Raw genomic sequence first — 24,467 nt, 5'->3', positions numbered from 1 at the left:
CGTAAAAATCACAAAGCATCTCTCATCAGTTCACCAACTTTTGAAGTGATCACTCTGCCAAACACTAACGCACGTATTTCTCTCTCACTTCTTCTCATTTGTTTAGCGTAAAATATTCACAAAATTTTAGAACTCTTGGTGATTTCCTCTTCATTTTTCTCTCTCACGGAGACGATCCATTTAATACATAAAAAATAGAAAATTCCTTCTTTTCTTTCAGATCTGCGGTTTCAGTTTTAGATTCAATCAGGCCAAGGTTCAGGTTTCGATTTTTTGTTTATTCTTGTTCCCCCGCTCTTTTTTAGATCTGATTCGTTGCATTTTATTGGATTCGGATTTCTGAATTCTGATGTTATTGATTTGATTTTCATTTCTCTAAATATAGTTTAATTTCTTTCTGCTCATTTTAATTATTTTTTTCTGTTTTTTCTTGAATCCATGATTGTTCTAAAACGTTCCTGATTAATGATTGGATTTTTTCCTGATTCTGATGGTTTACATTATTTGTTCTATCAATTGTTTGCCACTACCAAGATTCTTAATGATACGACTTTAATCTCTAGTGATCTGTCAAAATATTTATGCTATATAGATTTTCATCCAAGCTGGTTAGCTTCTTTAGTTTAGTAAATCAACTCCTTTTTAATTTATATATTAATTGGAATGTCGTATGATTGGCTTTTTATGCAAGTTTGATTTGATTATGTTGCCTGTAAATGATCTTGAAATTTTCTTTTGAATCCTTTGGCTTTTATTTCTTTGCAAAATTGCAATGTTTCTAGCTTTACGGGTTTTGATGACTATAATTTTATTCCATTGTTGTGCTCGAAAGTTGTTCAAGACCCTCCTATTCTCTATTATGTGACAGAGCTGGCTCATTCTGAAAGCAGGGGCGATGAAGAAGGTTTTTGGTCAAACTGTTAGAGACCTGTAAGTGTATTATTAGATACAAATTCTCATATCATGATAATATTGCCGAATTTCTTCTGAATTTTGAAAAATGTAAAGCAATCCCTTGGTAGAAAATTTCTACGAAAGATGATTGCAATCTTTTTTGTTTTTTAAATCAATTCGTTCTATTCCTGCTCCTTGATATTTTTTTTGCAATAAACGGTGGCTAAATGATCCTTTTTTTCCATTTGTTTTTTGCAGTAAGAGAGGGGTTAATAAGAAAGTTCTTAAAGTTCCTGGAATAGAGCAGAAGGTAAGAATATTATTTAGCAATTTCATTGTCCATTTGAGTGTTAAAAGTCAATTTTTGCTTGATTGAAGTATCTGTTGATCAGTAGTGTCAAGCAGAACATAGTTTTCCTTTGTCTGGGGGATTTACTAAACTATCTAGATATTGTTTTAGTTGACGGTGAGACTATTGTTTAGCAATTTCACTGTCCATTTGAGTACGATAAAGTCAACTTTTGCATGACTGAAGTATCTATTGATCAGTTGTGTGAAGCAGAATATCGTTTTCCTTTGGCAGGGGGATTTAGTAAATTAGCTAGATATTGTTTTAGTTGACATGCTATGTGAGATGTTAGACTAAGAATGTGCTTCTGACATTGAGCTGGATTTTAGTTGCAAAAATTGATTTCCTTTCAATATTAGTTATTAAAATGATGATTCTATAATCTGCATATCCTAGTAATAGAAAGGAAACAGAGAGGCTTAGAGAGGAAGAACAAGCAACACTTAAGGAGTCATAGTTCTGGGAAGGGAAAGAAGTGGGGGTGATAAGAGGAATTCAGTGTGTGCACATTTGTGAAGGAGTTCATTCAGACAGTCGCAAGGTTCAATGTTATTTGTTTGCGTTATGGAGAGGTGACAGTGAGGGGATCAAATTGATATTGTTATCAGGAAATAAAATAAAAAGTGTAAGAACAGAATCAAGGTTAATGAAGTATATGGAATAGTAGCTTGATGGCTATCTATGTTATATGAGGAGCGTTCTTCACTAGTCACAGGCATACATATGGACACTTCTCAACCAAACACTATGTAGAGAGAGGTTGGACAGTTGGCTAATTTGATTAGAAGAGCATAGTAATATCAGCCATCAAGCATCTTGTGGTTGCCTATTGCAGCTAGTTTTGAACCATTGATTGAATGTTGGGAGTTCTTAACGGAAGGGTACTAAAGGATTGATTCTTACATTTTCTGAAGGATCCATTTTGCCATGTAAATCCTTCTCAAGTTCTATTAACTAGCTGTGTCATCAAGGTGTGTCCTTAGGTGTGTCTTGCTTTGTGCTGCCTTGCCAGACAACAAAGCACCTCAGACCCTTCCAAGCAAGGGCAATTTGATTAGGCACAGTTTTCTGCAGGGCAGCAATAGGCATAAAAATAAGTCTGCCTGATTGAAGTTTTCTTTATTTTCTTTTACTTTTCACCATGCATATTGACCATTAAAAAATTGTGCATTTTGTTGATAAACTAGACCACACGTGAGAGCTTATTATACTATTTCTTAAGCTTATACTAATGTAAAACTAAAATAGTTTTAAACATTTCTATAACTGTTTATTCGTTTTATGTTTGATGGTTATGAAGGGAGTTTTTAATGAGACCTCCCATTTTTATCAAAAAATATTTTATAATCCGATCATCATACTTCATTTTCTATTCATGTAGATCATACACATCAAGATTTTTTTGGAAATGAAAAGGTCTAACTATGCATTTGATATACAGAACTTTCAGTCGATAAATATATATTGATAAACTTGGCATTCTCAATGAATATGATAGAGATATCATATCGCTTTGAAACCTTTCATGCATAACAATTACCATTAGATTGATCAATTCAACAGCTGGATCGTTGAAATATTACTCGTTCAAAAAGTTATCAAAGTGCATAAGTGGATCCTTTCTCATATATATATATATATATATATATGCACGTAGAAACTCATCTAAAAACTCACATATACATATTGTGATTTACTTTGCTTGGGCTACCACTATTTTTTTGCAATATGCACGCTCAACAAAACTATGATTTAGTGCCCTTGATGCCGATGGAGCCGAATCTTGATTGAATACAATGGCTCCAAAACATTTTGTTTTTCAGGGGAGGATGTTGTCCTCGAAAGTTCTTATAGAAACAGTGTTCTTGATCAACAGATCTAAACAACAAAGTGACACTATTCTTGTTATACTGTTAAAAGTATTATTTCTCTTCTTTAAGTAATGTATATTATTTCCCTTCGAATTTCAGGTTCTTGATGCTACTAGCAATGAGTCCTGGGGTCCTCATGGATCACTCCTGGCAGATATTGCATTGGCAACAAGAAGCTCGTAAGATTTTGAAAAATATATATGAGTTTCATTATTATTTGTTACATGGAAATTCATTTCCTTTTTTTAATATTCATGCAGTCCTGAATACCAGATAATCATGGCAGTACTGTGGAAACGTATGAATGACACTGGAAAGAATTGGCGTCATGTATACAAGGTCAGCAATGTGTTGAGGGGTCAGTTGCGATGTTGCATTTATTTACAATTTGGTTTATGCAACTTAGAAAGTGGTTGCCTAAAAACTCATTAACTGTTAAAGTAGTTGCACATTTTTTGTACTATACTATACTTTGCTTTGTGTTTTCTTTTTATGAATTTTACTTTTCCTCCACTCCCCCCATACCAAACTCTACCAACGTTGAAAGGCTATTTGCTTTGGTGTGCTCCAGGCTTTGACTGTTTTGGACTACCTTGTTGCTCATGGATCAGAGCGTGTCATAGATGACATCAGAGGACATACGTATCTAATAACGGTATTTGTGGCTTCTTGATGCTATATAACAAATTTCATTCAGTATTGATGATACAATCTGCAGCTCACTGTATTTAAACATTTTTGTCTAATTATGTATTTCCTGTGTTGCAGACTTTGTCTGATTTTCAGTATATTGATTCCAGTGGAAGAGACCAAGGTAGCAATGTCCGAAAAAGATCTCAAAGCCTTTTGGGCCTTATAAATGATAACGAAAGAGTAACTGAAGTAAGACAAAAGGCTGCAGCTAACAGGGACAAGTGAGTTGGCAAAATGCCTTTACATTTTAATCTTCTTTGCTCTGTTGAACCATCCTCCCAATAAGTGTTTCTTATACTGAGCATCGGAGAAATTGGTAATTGTTTTGATATTTTGTGCAGTTTTCAATATCATATGTACATTAGCATGTGTACTTACAACATGGCATTGACATGTGTTTCAATGCAAGAAGTACATGTCTGCAAGAGCATATTTACTTTCAACTTCATAATTACATGTGTGATAGGACCATTTAGAGGGTGGGAGGGACCCTGGCCCACCAACTTTTTCAGATTAATTTTGACTTAGTCCCTGCCAGTTTAAACATTAAGCAAATTGAGCCTTGCTCCCCAAATTTCTCTGTTTAAATGCTTCTTAGGCCCCTGTCAATTTCAGAATCAGACAAATTGATGCTGTTCCCTCCAATTTTTAATTTTTAAATTGACAGATTTCAAAAACTTTTCACAGTTTATCTGCATCTTTGCTTATCTTCTCCATTTTCACTTTGCACTAAAATTCTGTTATCTGTTTTCACTTTCCAAGTTAATATACACTTGTGATTTTCGTTTTCCCTTTTTTCTTATAAACTGACAAGTGATGGTTCGTATTAAAATACAAAATTTTAAAATATTCTCTTTTTTATCAATCTCTTTTTTTTCTTTTCCTTTTGTAATTTTTTTTCAGTTATTAAGTTTGATCATGTGTGTTTACTTTGCTATATGATTTCTTACTGATATTTAATTTTCAATTGTAATTCCTTTTTATTTATATACTTTTTATATTTTTAAAAAAATATTTATTTAAATATTTTTTCAATTCTTACTGCTTATTTGATAGGTTACATCTACTATTAATAATTAGTATATAAACATATATGTACTTTTCTATAGATAAAAAGACCATCTAAAGTTGATGCCTTTTTCAAAAGAAAAAAATGTTTAAACATTAACCGAGTAATCAAATACATGTACGAATCTCAGTCCTTTAATTGCTGACAGTAATCCTACTAAATCTTGAAGAATTGAGGTGAATTAATGTTTTGATACCAATTCATTAAAGCTTGATAACAATTCACTCAGAGATGATCTTCATGACCTGAAAGAGCGGTGCATTCTATTTTGATAGGTTATGTATTTTGAAATTGTTTTAGTAATGATTGTTATTTGTTATTTCATTTTGTTTGATTCTTGTACTGTTTATACTTGCCCCCCACCCCAAAATTTGACCCTGGTTACGTCACTACACGCAATCAAGAGCATGCACATATAAAAATGTATTTTATCTCTGTACTTGGACTTTCAATTCGTTCTTGGTTTATGCCTATTTTTGCATCTTTCTGAGCTATTGCATGGTAGTCTATCTCTGTCTACTAATAATTTTGAATCTATTTTCTTCAGTCATGGTTCAATATCACTATCCTAATACATAATATAGCTGAAAAAGGGTATAAACTTATATAAATAATATTCTGCCTTTCTCTAATTTGAGTTCCATTTTTGTAAGTTCTGATGACCTCTCTTTTTCATGATCATTGTTATCTGTATAAAAATTTTGCCACAGAAATTAGTTTGGATATGAATACATAGATGAATGGACATGTAAAATTCTTCCATAATGCGTAACTGGTTGCAGGTTCCAAAATAATTCAGCAGGTGGAATGTGTAGGCAGGGTTCAGGGGGATATGGCAACAGATATGATTATGATCACCATGGAAGCAGGGAAGAGAGTCAGAATGGTTATGGAAGAGATGGAGAATATGGCTTTAGAGATGATGATCGGTACGGAAGATATGCGGATTCAAATGGTCGCGATGGAAGAGATCATGAAGATCACAACAGAAGAGATGGTTACAAGGACAATGACTACAGGGGTAGAAGAGTTGATGGTGATCAATATGGAACAAGAAGTAGGGTCTCTGATAGGGACCGAGCTTTTGACGACGATGGTTCTTCATCTTGGTATGATTTTATTTACTTTTGAGACCTTTATATTACTATTTTTGTTTCCTTTAAAAAACATGTTAATATTTGTTGATTCATATATTTTACCATTTTCTCAATTTTTTTTTTTAATTTTTGGATACAAAGTGGAAGGTGTGAATATTAGTATTTTCTTTTGCACCTAGATTAAGATACTTAAATGGTGCATTTACTTGACATTTTTCCATGGATCTTTTGTATCACAGTGAGATTTTGGGTGCCAATTGACTAAGTGATATATCTTGATTTAGTAGTTTTAATGATCCTCCAATTTGAACTTTAGTTATGGTTTTCTCATACCTTCATTAGATGCTTAACATGGAGAATATATAATTAGCATGGCTATCTTTTCTGTAGGGGCAACGGTGCTAGAGTTGATGATCATTCTCAGGATGGAAGGTAATGGTTACTGGATGCATTCTCAATTTGTCTTAGGTGATGATTTTTTTTGTAGAAAACAATTGTTTCTTGTTTCTAAAATTTCTCTGGAAATCATTTTTGTGCAGGCAGCTTGAACAGAAATTTCCTGAACAAAATATTGGTGCTCCTCCTAGTTTTGAAGAAGCTGTAAGTGAATCTCAGAGTCCTTCCCATACTGAAAGGTATTGCCTTTTATCTTAATTTTTCATAGGCATGTTGCTTTCAATTGTTTCTTTCTAGTTGATGGTTCATACTGCAAAGATTGATTACAGGGATGGAGAAACTTCAGCAGCAGCTGTTTCCATGGCTTCTTCTGCTAGCAATAACCCTAACCAAATAGCCTTTGATTTTGGTAATTCAGCATCTCCTCCAGATCAAAAAGTGAAGGCTTTTGATGAATTTGATCCACACAGTTCAGTTTCAGGTACAAATTCCTGTGTAAATTCTGTGGTCTGGATGCTCCAATGGCATTACTTGGATGATCATAGTTGTCTTTCTTTTGGAATTTGTGCCCTTACTGCTTATCCAATACGAACATTAGACAATGTAGTAATATTGACTTGAACATTCACTGTAAAATGTAAATTTCTAAGTCGTCCAAGCATTAAGTTTGATAGAATCTTCTGTTTCGTTTCTGTTCCATTTTTTTTATTTCATGTGGTAGGATTTTTCCCCCTCTCTATAAAATGCTTATTTACTGCAGATTGGATTTCATCATTTATGTATTCATCGCAAGTTTCCAGGTGCTAAACTTGTGAAGTTGTTGATATACTAGTTAGAATTTTGAACTAATGTACATGATGTTATTGGCCATGCAGCCTTAAAACATAAAAGGGCTGTCTCGGCGACTTCATGTTTACAAAATTGTTTTTATTTACTTAATTTCAATGAAATTGCTGGTTGGAGTTTTATGTGATTTTGTGGATAACTCTCCTACTTTGGAGGAGTTTTGATTGGATAATTGTAGATGCTTTTGCTTTTATCCATTACAACTGGAACTTATTTTCCATCCTTTGCTTATCATCTATTACAGCTGGCCATGCCTCTACTACTATTCCTGGTGCTACACCCGCCCCTGCTTCTGCTGTTCCTATTGCTTCCAGCTATGCCGAAATAGACTTACTTGGTGATCTATCCGGTTCATTGGCTATTGTACCAACGACTCATACAATGCCTTCTGATGAGGGTGATGCCAGCTCACACTCAGGTGCTATACCCACCTTTGCTGCCAATCAATTCGCGTCTGATTTTGGCGATCAGGTAGACATGATTTGTTTAATTGATTAACTTACTAATTTTTTTCTTGGTTTAAATATAAGGATTCCATTGCACCTGTTTATATTATGCCTATTAATTGAACCATGAATGTGGATATGCTGTTCTGTTTTTGACTTATGTGCTGTATTTCTTCATAGTATCTTTGTTTAAATGGCATGTAAAACAGCTTGGGTAGTTAAAGTTGAAGCAATTTTGTGGAACCATGAGATCATATGCATAGTTACATAAAAGGGGTCTATGTTATTCTGATTCTTTGCGGGTCATAACCCACATGCATGTCTTAATATATGTCGTAAATGGACACTCAGAAAAATTCAGAGCCAAAGCAACATAGGAAGGGTTAATATAAAAAGTGTTGTAATGAATTTAAAAAATTAGAGGTACTCTTTTCCTAACTTCCGCTACTTGTCGGAATACTCTCGCAGCGTTCCGTGAAGTATGAAGGGGGTTTTTTAACGATACCTCCAATTCTTATCAAAAAAATAAAATAAAATAAAAAATTATATATAACAAGAATTTTGTTACGGTTGCTTAATCAGGGTAAATTGGAAAATGGTGTGTCAATCGTACGAGGAGGGTGGCTTGGGAGTTCTGGACTTGTCTTTGACCAATAGAGTGCTACTTGGGAAGCGGGTTTGGATGTTTGCGAATGAGAAAGATTCACAGTGGAAGAAGATGATTAGTTGCAAGCACAATATTAGTAACTTATCTCTATCAATTAATAAGGCTACAAATCCTCAAGATTCATGGATATGGAGAGGAATTTGGAATAATTATGAGAAGAAGGATGATATCGAGAATTGTTTGAGGTCAAATTCAAAGATTCAAGTGGGGAATGGTAGATCAATTGAATTCTGGAATGATGTTTGGGTTAATAATTTTACTTTAAAAGAACAATTCCCTAGGATTTATGCCTTATCGATTAATAAAAGGGGATTAGTTGCGGACTTTGGCTGTCATGAAAACAATTGTTGGGTTTGGAATATACGATTAAGGAGGAATTTATGCGATTGAGAATTGGAGCAATGGATTTCTCTAATGACTTTGATTGATAATATTGTTTTGATTGATTCAGTTGATGATTTTCTATCTTGGTCAGGGATTGGAGATGGTTTGTTCTCAGTGAAGGCCTACAGATCAGCACTTACATGTAGTTCTGGTGGGAATTTTCAGTGGAACAAATGGGTTTGGACGGGATTGACTCCTTCGAAAGTTGAAACATTTTTATGGCAATTATCTCATAAAAAATTAGTTGTTAGAGTGGAGTTGCAGAAAAGAGGTGTTACCATGGAAGATTTATTATGTCCTTTATGCAAAAAGGAGGAAGAAACAATTCAACATATTTTCATTCTATGTCTTGTTGCCTGGCAGTTATGGAATAGGTTCATCATGATATGGGATGTGTCTACTGTTCTGCCCAAAGATCCTATGTTTTTACTCTGTTCCTGGTCTGTTTTAAAGGATTCTTCTTCTATTTGGAAATTTATTCCGGGTGTTGTTTTGTGGTCACTATGGAAGGCTAGGAATTTAGTGGTTTTCGAAAACTGGAGTTCTGAGAGCTCTACACTGTTCTTCATATGCAGATTCAGGCTGGCAAAATGGTTTTTAGCCAAATTTCCTAAGGCTAATATCCAGGTTGATTTATTAGTAGGGGATCCTCGGCTTGCAGACAGACTAGTAGTTATATCTCACAAGAGGAAGAACGATCAGTGTTGGTTTCCACCTCCACCTGATTTTTATAAATTCAATGTGGATGGGGCGGTTAGAGGCGATGGCTTGCAGGGTGGTATTGAAGGTGTACTGAAAGATTCGAATGGCTCTATCTTGATTTCTTTTTCTAAGGTTGTGGGACCAGGTCCTCCTTTGCTTGCTGAGTTGAAAGCTATTAAGGAAGGCATGGATTTGTTTCTTAATTCGGGTTGGGTGTTGAAGGGTAGACTTATTCTAGAGAGTGATTGTAAAACAGTAGTGGATTGGATTTTGAGGCCTTTTGATGCCCCATCGTTTTGTTGTTTGGTTGGGGAAATAGGGGATTTAATTTCGGCTAAGGACATTTTGGTTAGGCTGGTCCCTAGGGCTTGTAATTGGGAGGCTGATAAGTTAGCTAAGGAGGGGATTGGTTGAACGTTCTTTTAGTGTTTTTATGGTTATGTTTAGTCTCTTATTTCGGGTGATGTTGTAATTAAAGTCTTATGTAATTTTGGGTTATAAATATATTGAGGTACTCTTTTCCTCCTTCCGCTAATTGCCTCTTCTTAAGAGGCAACTATGAGGGAGGTTTTTAATGAGACCTCCTATTCCTATAAAAAAAATTATTATTATTTTGTTAGGAAAGTATTAAAGATATTAGCTAGGAATCTATTAGAAGTCTTTCGTTAGCTGGAGTCCTTGTTTTTAATTATTTGCGTAGAAAGTATAAAATTGAACTAGCTAACATCTCTATGTAAGAAGCAAATTGAGAACGGAATAAAGGAAGTCATAATTTTTATCAAAACCCTTAAAAGATCTTGGTCACTGTCTCTCTTTTAATGATTCCTAAGGGTTTCAGTCTCTCTTTGATGAGCTGAGAGGCTTCGGTCTCTCTCCGACAACCTGAATCATTAATCGGAAGCATAGGATCGCAAGATTGTAAAAAATTTAGTTTAGAATCATATCAGTGAATGTTTCTTAGTACTAAATTATCAAAATTAAATCCATTTGGTTTAATATGCTCCATTTCCTCTTCTTTCTCCCGCATATCACTCCCTTTCCTATTTTCCCCTTGTTTACCCCCAATGAACTTTGTTATTTAATTCCAGTAGATTTCAATGTTTTTTAGCATTATTCTACTGTAAAACGATAAGTTAGTTTTGTTCTTGATACAGGGTTTTGATGATCCATTTGGTGACGATCCTTTCAAAGCATTTCCTTCAACTGATGGCCAATTTCAGCAACAAATATCAACTTCTATGCCTACTTTCCAGCCTACAACGAATCAAAATATGGAAGTTCCTCTGGCACCTTCTACAAAATCCAAGACAATTGCAGACTTCAACTTTGGAGACTCGTTTTCTGCTGATGCTTACTCCAGCTCCAGTGTCTCTGCTTTTCAGCCTCCATTAGCAAGCTCTCAATTTTTTCCTCAAGAAATGTCAACTCCAATTCAGGAAAGTGATCTTTTGGAGGGTATCCTTCCACGTTCTGGATCTGCATATGACGTGGCTTCTCATGCAGCATTTTTAGCTCCAACCAACCAATCTTCTCCACCAGTACCTACTTATAACCAACCAGCACAGCAAGATACCTATGGTCAACTGACACAGTCACGTGCTCATATGTATAGTCAACTGACACAGTCACGTGCTCATATGTATAGTCAACCCACACAGCCAAGTGCTAATCTGTATGACCAACCTGTGCAGCCAAGTGCTTCTCCACATGACCAATCTGCACTGTCAAGTGTTAATCCTTATGGCCGACCACCAAAGTCAAATGATGATCCTTATGGCCAACCCGCACAGCCAAATGCTAATCCCTATGATCAACTGGCTCGGCAAAATGGCAATCCAAATGACCAACCTGCACAACCAAATGCTAATCCATATGACCAACCCACTCAGCCAAATGCTTACCCAAATGGCCTACCTGCACAGCCAAATACTTGCCAAAATGGACAACCCGCTCAGCCAAATGCGAGTCCAAATGGCTTGCCCGCTCAGCCAAATACTTACCCAAATGGACTACCTGCACCGGCAAATGTGAATCCAAATGGCCAACCTGCTCAGCCAAATGTGAATCCAAATGGCCTACCCGCTCAGCCAAATACTTACCCAAATGGTCAACCCACTCAGCTAAATGTGAATTCAAATGGCCAATCCTCACAGCCAAATACTAATCCATATGGTCAACCTGCACAGCCAAATACTTACACAAATGGACTACCTGCACCGGAAAATGTGAATCCAAATGGCCAACCCGCTCAGCCAAATGTGAATCCAAATGGCCAACCCACTCGGCCAAATGTGAATCCAAATGGCCTACCCACTCAGCCAAATACTTACCCACATGGCCAACCCGCTCAGCCAAATGTGAATCCAAATGGTCAACCCGCATGGCCAAATACTAATCCATATGGTCAACCTGCACAGCCAAATACTTACCCAAATGGACTACCTGCACCAGCAAATGTGAATCCAAATGGCCAACCCGCTCAGCCAAATGTGAATCCAAATGGTCAACCTGCACAGCCAAATGATAATCCATATGGCCAACCTACACAGCCAAATACTTACCCAAATGGATTATCTGCACCGGAAAATGTGAATCCAAATGGCCAACCCGCTCAGCCAAATGCTAATCCATATGCCCAACTTGCACAGCCGAATGCTTACCCAAATGGCCAACAGTCTCAGCCAAATGTGAATCCATATGGCCAACCTGCACAGCCAAATGCTAATCCATATGCCCAACCTGCACAGCCAAATACTAACCCAAATGGCCAACTAGCACAGCTAAATGCTAATCCGCATTGCCAACCTGTCCAAGCAAGTTCTAATCCATATGCCCAACCAATGGAATCAAGTTCGAATATTACATATGGTAATTTTAATACACAGACTGTGTCTATGGGCCCTCAAATTTCAGTGTCTGCATCACGGAGCAGCAATGGGAGTTTCATCTCTCAGGTAGGTTCTAACACTCCTGTTAGTTCACACGGGGCTGTTCAACCTCAAAATCCTGCTGAACCAGCTACCCAGGTTAACACTGGAAACTTCATTCCGCAGAAGGGTTATGGTGTGTCAGTTGCTTCGCAGAGTGCTAATCAAACCACAAAAGCACCGGGTGCACAAGATAACAACAATATCGTAGGTGGCTTATTCTTGCAGCCAGGATCAGCCACTTCAATATTACCACAGGCATCTCCTCAGTCAACAGAACTTGCTATTGTTCCGCAACCATCAAATAAAAAGTTTGAACCAAAGTCAGCAGTTTGGGCTGATACATTAAGCAGAGGGCTGGTCAATTTGAATATATCTGGACGTAAGTGCTTATATTTCTCTTGTTAAAAATGTCATGTAAACTTTCTGCAGGAATAACTTTATTTTGTTTCTTCGTGCAGCTAAAACAAACCCATTGGCTGATATCGGAATCGACTTTGATGAAATGAATAGGAAGGAAAAGAGGATGGAAAAGCCTACCCTGAGTACAGTAACTTCTACTGTCACCATGGGTAAAGCTATGGGGTCTGGGTCTGGGATTGGTCGTGCGGGTGGTAGTGTTCTCAGGTCTTCAGCAACTCCTATGATGAGTTCCAGCATGGGCATGGGCATGGGCATGGGTATGGGTATAGGAAACGGTGGTGGACCTGTTGGGAGTATGGGCATGGTAGGCTATGGTGGTATGAATCAACAACCTGTGGCCATGGGAATGGGGATGGGGATGAACAACATGGGTATAAGTCCAAGCATGGGAATGGGGATGAACAACATGGGTATGAGTCCAAGCATGGGAATGGGGATGAACAACATGGGTATGAGTCCGAGCATGGGAATGGGGATGAACATGGGTGTGAACCCGAGCATGGGAGTGGGGATGAACATGGGTATGAATACGGGCATGGGAATGGTACAGACAGCACACATACAATCACAAACTCTAATGCCTGGCAGTTATAACCCTATGATGGGCACAAATGGTTATTTTCAACAGCCATATGGTGGCAGTTATCGATGAGAATGATTTACCTCCCCAGATGGATTAGGAAGTTGCCATACGCTTATGATATAGAATAAAAGAGATTGAAATATTAAGCCCAAGCATTGCCGATGGATCCTCGAGTCAAATTATGTAGTCACAAATTGTCTTGCAGGGGCCTGATGTGATCCATGTTTATTCATTCCAATTTTTCTCATTCTTTCTTAAGCAATCGTACTAGTCGTAATCTTTTGATTCATTGGTGGTTTGAGCTGTTCTGAAATTGTGTAAGAATGAGAGACAACGTCTTTCAGGTTACCTTCTTTCTTTTGTTTCATGTTCTTCCGATAGATCTTTACACGAGTGTTATGGAATAAAAAATCTGATCATATTTTCTCATTATCTACTGTGTCATCGGCGACACTAATAAGTGTATTTACAGGGACGGAGCAAGGTAGAGTCAGTTAATTATCATTGGCCTGTTTGATCATGGATGTGATCAACTACAAGGTTAGAATCACTGTATATTTGGGGGATGCTTAATCAGTTCTCTTGTGGGATTTTCACCTAATTTTAAGTTCTCAAATTTTATTATGGTTCAGATAATGAATGTGTATTTATGTGGCACATAACTTTATCCTCTTAAACGTATCATTTTCCACGGTTAGATTAGGCATTCCCATAGCATTAGTTGAGTCAAGTTCTTTTATAGTAGATCATTCCTGTATTCCATGCATAATTCAGCCAATAGATTTTCCTTTTCTGGAGATTCTATTTGAAACAGTGCTGTTATTTTATCCAAAATAAATTCAAAATTTTTTAACTTTTTCTTTATTCCGTTTCTTATGGTTGGGTCAAGTTTGCCGTTTCTTAAAAAAAAAACACTTTCTATGGAAGTGAGTATTGATGCATTAAGTTTTTTTTGTCATCCAAAACAACAACGTAGGAGGACAAAGCCTAGCAAGATATTGTTAGTAAAGAGACTGTTCTAAAAATGTATATTAGTACTGATTATTATAAAAATGACAAATAAATAAAATAATTGGATATAATTATTATACCGTGTAGTCACTACGTTTGAAATAATTCGTTTGGATTTATGTAATCTCAAAAATTTAATGTTGTTCTTAAGATTAAATAGTAATTTATCTTATAAAGAAAGCTTGACGACTACCAAAAGAAACACTCGAGAGAGAATATAGAAAACCAATTGAGAGAAAAGAAGATAAGATAAGAGAGATGTGAATGATGAATAAAGAAAAGCCTCTATCGTAACTGAAAAGTTGGGAGTAAAACCATCCAAAGAAAGGGAAAATATCACCAAAAAAATATCCCGTCAACCCTATAATTTGCATGGATTTTTTTAATGATGTGTGTTAATTTGATTTGAAGGACTTAGCCCTTACCGAGGATATGACATCTGATAGGAAATTATGGAGACTTAAGGTCAGGGTAGCCGAGTAGTACGGGTCACATCCGTAGGGTGTATCATCTCTGTCTTCTTTTAATGTCTTTGTAGTAATTTATATGACTTCTACTTTTTATACGTTTCTGTCAATGGAAATTATGGAGGGTTAGAATATGGTAGCTGAGTAGTGTTGCCTTTGTTTAGGTTTTAAACCATTTTATTTATTCCTTCTCGTAGCTTGCTATCGTTGACTTTTGTGTATCATTCTCTTCATGTTTCCTCTTTTTAAATTTTGTCGGGTCTTACGTTTCTGTCTTTTGCAGAGAATTTTATGCAGGGGTTACTTCCCATTTACAGACGCACATATTGAAGACTGCATTATTAACACTGTTCAACTATATATTTATTTATTTAACTATACATGCATTGCATTCTATCTTTATTTTTAATTTTCTGACTGCCAGAGATCTTCCACGGAAGCTACTTTCAACCTTGCGTTGGGACAGCCTACTATCCTACCTCCCCGTTTCTCCATTATATATGAGAGTAGGGTTTTATTGTTGTGTGTTAATTTGGTCAATTGAAAAAAAAATTAATATTGCTTGGTAAAAAACTTTAATACGAATGAGGCCAAAAAGATATGCGTGTAGATGTGTCAAAGACAAATGTGAACACAAATATAAATACAAATGTAAATCAAAATTGATGAGAGAATGACAACACATGCGTGACTGAGCTTTATCCTCTATTATTCAACAGTGAGTAAAGAGAAGAGTTTGTAGATAAACCTTTCACCAAAATAGTATCTCACCGATATGAGATACACACTACTTTACATTACATTATTTTACCAATAATCTTCCACTAAAACAAAGGGATAAAAATCCTAAAAGAAAGAATAAAGAGAAAAGATTAATGTCAAAAGTAGTAGCATAAGCATTGATATTAATTAGGTTTGAACTAGTACATATAAGTAATTTTTCTCCTAACAAATGAACGAATCATAAACTTGTTAAAATATAGGTAAATTTATGGGTAAACTTATAACACATAATTAATATCAAACCTATTTGAATTTCGTGATAGTTCAACAATTAGTCAAATATGTCTCGAGATGCTCATAAATTCTTTAGAAATACTATCCAAAATCTTTTATATATGGTGGTTAGTCTTTTTATATTTATGTACGTGATTTCATCAAGTCTATTTGAATATAAACACACGAATTAGGGATATTTAATTATTAATAGCATTTACTAAACTCAACCTCTCATTTGAAATTTGATGAACTCATCAAGTTAATTTCACTATGAACAATCAAATATTTGAATATGAATTTATTAAGAGTGAAAAACCTAATTTCTCAAGTTGATAAATTCATCGAGTCCTCACTAAGACCACTAAAATCTTAGACTACCTCAAATCTTAGACTACGAATTATTTCCAAGATTCTATTTGAGCACATTGAACTTGAAATAATAAGTTACACATTCATCATGAATTCTTCGATCAATAAACTTAAGACTCATCCATTTGACGAATCACGGACCACACATCTATTCCATAGTAGTTCATACAAGTTATAAACATAAACAAATAAGCAGACATATATTTTTATTCTATAATAGTTCATACACGTCATAAACAGACATAAGCAAATAAACAAAGATATGTTTGTTGGACTTGCGTCTTCTTAACAGGCAAGCACTAATAGTGGTTCCCCATTGGAGAACTTCTGGTTTCTCTATTAGTGCTCGTCTATTAGTTCAAAAGTCTTCGAGTCCCTTCTCATTTCTCTGTTCTTAGGATTTTAAGATTTCGTCGTGAAATTTGAGTTTCCAGTTTCTACAATCAAAGGTACGGCTGATTTCTTTCTGGTTCCGTTTCTTTTAATGTATTTGATCCTTCTCGTTGATCCCTCCCTTAATAAAGAAATTTTCACCATATTTTTTTATTATATATAATCTTTAAATGTTCTAAATAATTTAGGGTTTCCGCACTGTCAGCTTGTTTTTTAGGGTTTTTAGAAATTATGGATAGTTCAGTTTATTTCTGGAGTGACACACACGCACATACAGACAGAAGTGCACGTGAAAGTGTATGCTTGAAGATTCGAGGCGATCGAATTTGATTCTGATAACGAAAGAGTGATTTAATTGCGAATTATGAGTTTTAGGAACCTAATTGTCTGATGAAAGATGGAAATGTCCGAATCTTTGTCATCTATTACATTCAAAGGCTCAATTCCTGAAGCAATTCTTGAAGCTAAGAACCAGAAGAAGCTTTTCGTGGTCTACATTTCATGTAACTTTTTCTTCTTTATTTGATCCCTTTTTAAATTTTTTGATCTAGGTAGTGTGAACAAAAAATCACGTTTTTTTTGTTATTTCATTGTGATTATGATTTCTAATTGTTATGCTCATTGGGATTTAAGGTGAAGATTCCGAGTCAAAAAACGTGGAGGACTCTAGATGGACTGACCTAAAAGTATTTCTTTCCCTTTTTTATCATTCATTTCAAGGATTTTCGTCTCAAATTAATCCTTTTTTCATATAGTTGTGCTCTGTATCTTATCATGGTGGATTCAGGTGAAAGAGTCTTTGTCAAAGTATTGCATTCTATTGCATATCCGAGGTGGAAGCACTGACGCTGCAAAATTTTCTGCCATATGTATCCTAGTTATCAAGTGTAAATTATATTATTAGTTTATAGTTACACTTAAGGGTATGCTTGGAAGGATGGGAAAATACAAGGGTGGAAAAGTGGAAAGAAAATTTAGTTTTCGTGTGCTTGGTCAGAAGTAAAATTGTGAGGGGGAAAATGGGAAGAGTATTGTTTTCCTCATCTATTAAACAAAAACAAATCACTTCAAATTGGACAAAATAGATGACAGTAAATGAGAGTGGAGTGAGTTGATGTGTATATTTACAATATGTCTAATCATTTTTTAATCTTCAACTTACATTGATTATAATGGTAAAACAGTGTACTTTTCCCCCTTATTTTTCAATCTTTCCAAGCAATGGATGGGAAGAAAATAATTTTTTCTTCACTTCTCTTTCCTACCAAACATACAAGGAAATGAAAGATTTTTTTTTCCGTCTTTCTATTATTCTATCCACCCAATCAAAAAAAGCCTAAAAAAGCTAAGTTTTAGGACTTTTAGCCTTTTACTGTTGATGCTAATGGAACTTCTGCATCAAGATGTGAATTAAATATTTGACGTTGAACTGGTCTTATACTCTTCCTTATATGCATTTATACGCTGTTGAAAACCTACTTTGTTTAATTGCTGACTAACATCTAGTGGCAATGCGTAATAATTGTTATAGATATGTTGCCTTTCTTATGCCATGTTTTATTAAAAAGAACAGATGGAAAGTGGTGGATGGGAAAAGGTATAAGAAAGCTTTCATTTAACTCTTTACATGTATTCTTCTTACTGTGCTTCCGAACATGATAGGTTTTTTTAATTCTCTTATCATTCTGGACTTCATGTCACTGCACTTTCCATACTAATACAGTAACACCTTGCCACTCGTAAAGCAGGGGGCACCATGATTCTTCTTTCATTTGTAGATAGAACTTGTTGCTGTTTTTTGGTATCAGGCTGAGTTCCCTAGTCCACCATTTCAATGGCCACTTTATAGTGTTAGACTTGTTTAAGTTGATAGTTCTTGTTTCGTATTGCACATATATGTTACCATTTTTAATGAGAGAACAAATCCTTGCATCAAGTTTATACAGACCCGCTGAAATCTGCCCCATGGTAACAGCAATTGGATATGATGGTGTACAAGTTTGGCAAAGTGGTATTAATATTTTCTGCTTCCTTTTTTCTCTATTTTTGAGCAGGCACGTAATATTTATGGAAAGATGTTCTAAATAAAATATTTTTCTATATTTGATAAAGCATGTAATATTTAGGGAAAGGTCTTCTAAATAAATTATTTTTCTTTTGTGGAACTCTTCCAGAAGGAATTGTCAGTGCTGAAGTACTGGCATCCAGTTTAGAGAAGGCATGGTTGAGTGTTCACATCCAGGTTTGCTAGTGATGATTGAGCTTAGGAGTTCTCCACTTCGGGAGAAGATGCTCGATGCTCATTTACTACAATCAGGTTTTTAATTTTTTGGGTTTTTTTAGCATTCTTAGTTACCTGGTCAAAACTGCAGGAAACAACTGCAGCTGTTCTTAGTGCTGCACTTGCTTCAAAGAAATATGAATCATCCGATTCTGGAGTGTCTACTGTTAGCCAGTTTGAGCAAGGAAGTTCTTCAAGTGCTTGTGTTCCATCAACCACAATGGATGATGTTGACTGGAACTTGGCGTCTGACCTAACTGTTACTTCTGGGGTGATAGAGGAAAACAGAGATAGTGGAACCACAGTTCAGGTAATTTCGAGTGCTGGCTGTCTTGAAACTGCGTTCTAGTTTTTGTCTTACCATCGGAGTTCTGGCTGGAGGAGGCCACTTGGACTTCAATCCAGGTTGTGGTGCTCTTCACCAGGAAGAAGGGAAGTACCTTGGAAGTTTAAAAACTTTGCTTGATAGAAGATTTTTTCTGTCCTGACATAGCAGGAGAAAAATCCTGAGTTGGTTGAAAAGATCAGTTCTGAATCATTTAGCTCCAACAACTTGGCTAATATTGTGGATAAACAATGTGATATTACCAATGAAGGAACAAGAAGAGTTGTTAGTTCTGTCACTTCAAATCCAGCAGGTCATGCATCTGAGAATGCTTCCTCTCATCCTGACGATGATCGTCTCATCCCAGTAAAGGACATTGATCATCAGCCAATTTGTCCCGGTGGAAGTTCACCAGTGATTGCTGAGGAATCAGAGAAAGCCATGCAACATGTAAAGGATAAAGGAATAGATGATGCATTTGAAAACACTACAACTGCAAACCTACCAACTGATGTTCATTTAAATATCCGATTACCTGACAGTAGTATCCTACAGGAGAAATTTCCTGTGGCATACACTCTGGGTATGATTAAAGACTATGTGGATAGAAACCAATCAAGTGGCTTGGGCTCCCATGATCTTGCCATCCCTTATCCTCGCAAGATATTTGGTGATCAAGGTATGCTATGTGCTTGCAGTGTACATGTTTAAAATCAGTGTGGCAGGCTTGTTTAGTTTTATCTTAGTTCAGGTATTGCATTACTTTAGCTGAGTTTAGAAGAATGTTGCAAATTAGTAATATTTATCTTAGTTTTATCTCAAGCCGGTGTTTAGAAGAATGTTGCAAATTGGTAATATTGAATATATGTGCAGATTATAGGATGTTAGATGCTCAATTCAGGTGCTTTAATGCAACTTTTTGGCACTTGAAGGTCACATTCTTTCAGTACTACGAGAGATGATCCCTTTTTTTTCTTATTGTGAACACTTTTCTATGGTGATCGCATATTGGTATTTACTATTTCTGATGAACTTTAAAATATGCTTATGCAAACATTACTTTTCAGATGTCTGCCATTCACCAGTATTGCTTTCTTCTTTCCGGCAGATTTGAGTAAATCTTTGTTGGACTTGGGTCTTCTTAACAGACAAGCACTAATAGTGGTTCCCTGTTGGAGAACTTCTGGCTTCCAAGGGCAAAGATCATCCGATGACTAGATATTTGACAGCTACTGAAGCTTCTCCAGGAAGCAATGGTGGATATTTTGCTTACATCAGAAGCATCTTGTGGTACGTAAATCCTCTTTCGTATCTTGGTGGTGGTGGTGGTGGTGCCAGCTCATCAACTACTGGACAAGAATCTCAAAGTGGCATCTGGGAATACAGTGAGTCACTCTGTTGTTAAAGACAATTTCTTTATTCTGCTGGGTTGAAGACCTTAATTTAAAATGTTTATTCTATGACCTATTTAATATCTTCTAAACTAATTAGATGAAGTATACATGTCTTTGTCACTATACATAATCACATAAACATGTTTTGTATGTGGAGAGAGAGAGAGAGCAAGAGAAAGAGAGTAATCCCATATATACACTAGATGTACTTAGAAGATAAGGGTAAGTAGAATGAGGATTAGAACATACTGCCTATAATTGAAGGTGATATACCTGAATACTACTCTTTTCCCCTTGTTTTAAGTCAATCTGTAGACAGTTGTATTAATTAGGATTTCGAGAACCTTAATATAGTCTCAAGAAGGTAGTTGCTATCTTATTTAACAAGAACGTCTTTCTTAAGTAATCTTACTGTTATACATCTTATTAATTGTATCTCTGTATCCTATGTTACTTGGACTCAGATCAAATATCCATACGTATACGAGCATGTTTAATATTTTCATGTATTTGGAGGATCCTTGTTGGGGCATATTTCGATACCCGTGTCTGAATATACGTCATATGGGTACTAAAAAAATTCAGAACAACAGTGTCACAATCATTAATGATCCAAAACTTGGATCATCATCTGATACAAATTAGTGAAATATAAGAAAATCATTGTTGAAGGTGTTAGCCTGAATTTTGGTAACAGTATTGTCTGTTTAATTTTTCTTGTATGCAGCTTTTTTCTGTTACATCTGTTAGGGAAATACAGGAAAAATTGCCTTGGAGAAGTCTTTTCTCATTTGTCTGGCTTGGTTGCAATTATAGGTCCAAATCCTACACTGCAGAGTAACTTGTCTGGAAGAAATATATGCACTTCAACAGCCAGCGATGACAGTAGGAACAGGCGACCTGTGACCACTCGATATGGCAGCAATATTCACACTCTAAAACGTGATGAAGATGATGATCGTTTCTATAACATCCCAAACTACAAGTTAGTGATCAAATTGTAAAATTTCATAATTTGGTGATTAAAGTGGAAAAATTGAAAAGTTCAATGATTTATTTGAAAGTATTTCCTGAAAGATTGTTAGTAATTATTGAAAGAGTCCGGGCAAATAGGTCATTGAATAAGAAAAATAATTAAATAAAATTTAGTGGGTGTTATAAGTTTCCAAACTTATCTTCTTTCCTTCTTCAACGTGCTCAAGCTAGAGCAAATGTGAGTTTTATATTTTGTTGATTATTTGTTAATTTTAAGAGTGAGTTTTGATCAATAGGTGATAACTAAGCTTAAGGAAAACTTAAGTTATCTTAAAATCAAAAGATGAAGAAGTTACGAAAGATTAAAGAAAATGAGTTTTTAGGTGGAATTTTGAATATGAAGATTTAAATAAATTTGGAGGATGAATTTGACTTGTCATCTATGAGAATAAGAAGTTAGAAGTGTTAGAATTAAGCTTGGATAACATAAAAAATTTGGTATGATTATTGATTTCTATATAGAGAATATAATTTTGAGGTTTAAGATGAAATAAATAGATATAAATAAGTTTAAGCATGCATATTTGAGTTAAGAATATGAAAGGGAATGAAACTTGAAGAATTGAAATTGAAAGAGTGAATTTTCGTGCAATGAACAGTGATTTCTGGGTAGGTGCATCGATGTATGGATATTTTGAAGTTATTTTGTGTATCGATGCAGGAAAAATTGAAATTTGGTTTATTTAATTAGCCTGAGTTATTAATATTAAGTTATAAGGTTTAGGGTTTTGATAATCGTTTTGGAAATTATGCTTATGTGGAAATTATGCTTATGTAGAAATTGAGCCTAAATAAGTTTCGGAACAATCAAAGAATTATGATCGAATCAAAGCAAGGCTAAGGTGAGTGCATATGCAAAGCATGATTATAGTAGTATATTTAGTTCTAGACTTGTGATAAGTTTAGATTTAATACTTTGATATATGATTCATTTCATATTATGAAACATGATATGAATTCATACCATATACATTATGTGACATGAATATGCAGGAAAAATTATATGAGCTATATGCTAAAGGGATGAAAATGATATGTCTATGAGATATACTAGGTGATTCTTACGTGTGTATGAATAAATAGAAATGGGTATATGTTATTATATGTGACATGATCTACATGCTTATATGTATATGTGATAGGTGATACTGAACTACATGAATATAGAAAATTATAATATAAGCTATGTGGTATTGACATAAGTGATTATGTAATAAAGTGAAATAAGTCCAATGATATTGAAGTATGTGAATGATATAATAAGAAACTATGTGATAAGAAGATATGTGTTTATGTGATATAAAAGTATATATGTGAAATGTCATGATAGGTGATAAAAACCGTGAGCCTATATGAATATGTGATATATGTGATGTATGAGAAACATATGAGAATGAGAGATGACAATGATTTACATGTCATATGAACACAAGAGAAGTGTTATAAGGTAAATGACATATGATTATGAAATCATATGGAAAGTGAAATGCACATGTGAATATGTGAAATGATATGAAATAAAATGCCCATGTTATGTGATATGAGAGTTATAGGTATAGTTGGCATGCCAAGAGTCGAGGGTTTACCTATGCTCTACTGAACATATAGACAGAATTATCTATGTCTTTCGGGACATATGGACAGAATTACCTATGTATTTCGGGACATATGGATAAAATTACTTATGTCTTTCGGGACATAAAGACAGAATTACCTATGTCTTTCGGGACATATGGACAGAATTACCTATGTCTTTCGGGATATATGGACAGAAATACCTATGTCTTTTGAGACATATGGACAGTATACCTATGTTCTCAGAAACATATGGACAGTATACCTATATTCTAAGGAACATATGAACAGTTTACCTAAGTTCTTCGAGACCTATGGACAGTTGCCGAGATTCTTTATGACATCTGGATAGGTTTTTCGGGACATTTATATAAGCTGTGGTAACAGCATTATAGTGCACAACCTCAATGTATTCACATACCTTAAGTTCTCAAAAGTATACATGGCCTAATACACGGTCTTTAAAGAGAGTAAATAAATATCTTGATATGATACTATGTGTGTTCTATTGTGAAATGATATGGATGCCCGATGGTGAGTATAGAAAGGTTCAGTATATGCTTATATGATAAAAAGAAATTAGTAATAGTAATATAAGTACAGATAAGCATGTTAATGATATATGTATGTGTGTGAATTAATTATATGAAAAGATACACGATATACAGAAATGGAAAATACAAGATCACATGATAAATGGGTTAACGATTATGATAGAGATAATGATAAAGATAGTATATGTGCATGTATGTAATTTAATATATGGAATGTTTTATGATTTTTATTATATGTTTATATGTCTCACTAAGTCTATGACTTAACGTGTGACTGTTTCACACTTAGGTTCCGAGAAGAAGATTGATAAAAGTTATGCAAAACAGGTCAGTCCCCTATTTCTAAAGATCAGAAAAGAAATGTATAGTATGTATTTTGTAATAAGGAAAGTGTTCGGCATGTAAATAAAGGATTAAATATGATATGTTCTAATCGGTTTTGAAAAGTCATACGATTGAGTTTGTAATGCTTTAAACATGTATATGTAAATGACAATTGTATAGTAATGAACGACTAAATTTTTATGAGTTTTATGAACGTTTTACGAAAGTCACTATAGCAGTATTGTAGTAGTGCATTGATGCACTATAGCACTGTTCATTACTATTCATGATACTGTTCACATCGTATTTTACTGTTCATAAATACGTTTTTATCTCAAAATTTTATACCAAACACAATTGAACAATATATGATCGTATTTTCTTAAAAAGAGT

The 24,467-nt window shown here is 35.0% G+C and overlaps 1 protein-coding gene and 1 pseudogene across 1 annotated transcript; both read left to right on the top strand.

The window, feature by feature from the left end:
- Positions 1 to 64: 64 nt before the first annotated feature.
- Positions 65 to 13,636, top strand: LOC120143768 (clathrin interactor EPSIN 3-like). Its single transcript, XM_039158004.1, has 15 exons — positions 65 to 262; positions 869 to 930; positions 1,153 to 1,204; positions 3,214 to 3,293; positions 3,375 to 3,453; positions 3,686 to 3,769; positions 3,883 to 4,028; positions 5,659 to 5,985; positions 6,364 to 6,405; positions 6,513 to 6,608; positions 6,699 to 6,850; positions 7,460 to 7,686; positions 10,569 to 11,231; positions 12,090 to 12,723; positions 12,803 to 13,636. Exons 2-15 carry the CDS (start codon positions 896 to 898, stop codon positions 13,414 to 13,416), a joined length of 3,231 nt encoding a protein of 1,076 aa, XP_039013935.1. The 5' UTR covers positions 65 to 262; positions 869 to 895; the 3' UTR covers positions 13,417 to 13,636.
- Positions 13,637 to 16,541: 2,905 nt separating this feature from the next.
- Positions 16,542 to 22,421, top strand: LOC120143775 (annotated as a pseudogene).
- Positions 22,422 to 24,467: the final 2,046 nt, after the last annotated feature.

Source organism: Hibiscus syriacus, unplaced genomic scaffold, assembly GCF_006381635.1.
Source record: "Hibiscus syriacus cultivar Baekdansim isolate YM2019G1 unplaced genomic scaffold, ASM638163v2 tig00110864_pilon, whole genome shotgun sequence".
Taxonomy (NCBI): domain Eukaryota; kingdom Viridiplantae; phylum Streptophyta; class Magnoliopsida; order Malvales; family Malvaceae; genus Hibiscus; species Hibiscus syriacus.
The sequence above is the reverse complement of the archived record's forward strand: the minus strand, read 5'-3'. Positions and strand labels throughout refer to the sequence as shown.

Excerpts from the sequence above, each read along its gene's own strand:
- LOC120143768 (XM_039158004.1), top strand. The coding sequence starts at position 896 with ATGAAGAAGGTTTTTGGTCAAACTGTTAGAGACCT. Across the intron at positions 3,454-3,685 it reads ATTGGCGTCATGTATACAAG|GCTTTGACTGTTTTGGACTA; the intron begins GTCAGCAATGTG and ends GGTGTGCTCCAG. Across the intron at positions 11,232-12,089 it reads CTAATCCCTATGATCAACTG|TCTCAGCCAAATGTGAATCC; the intron begins GCTCGGCAAAAT and ends AATGGCCAACAG.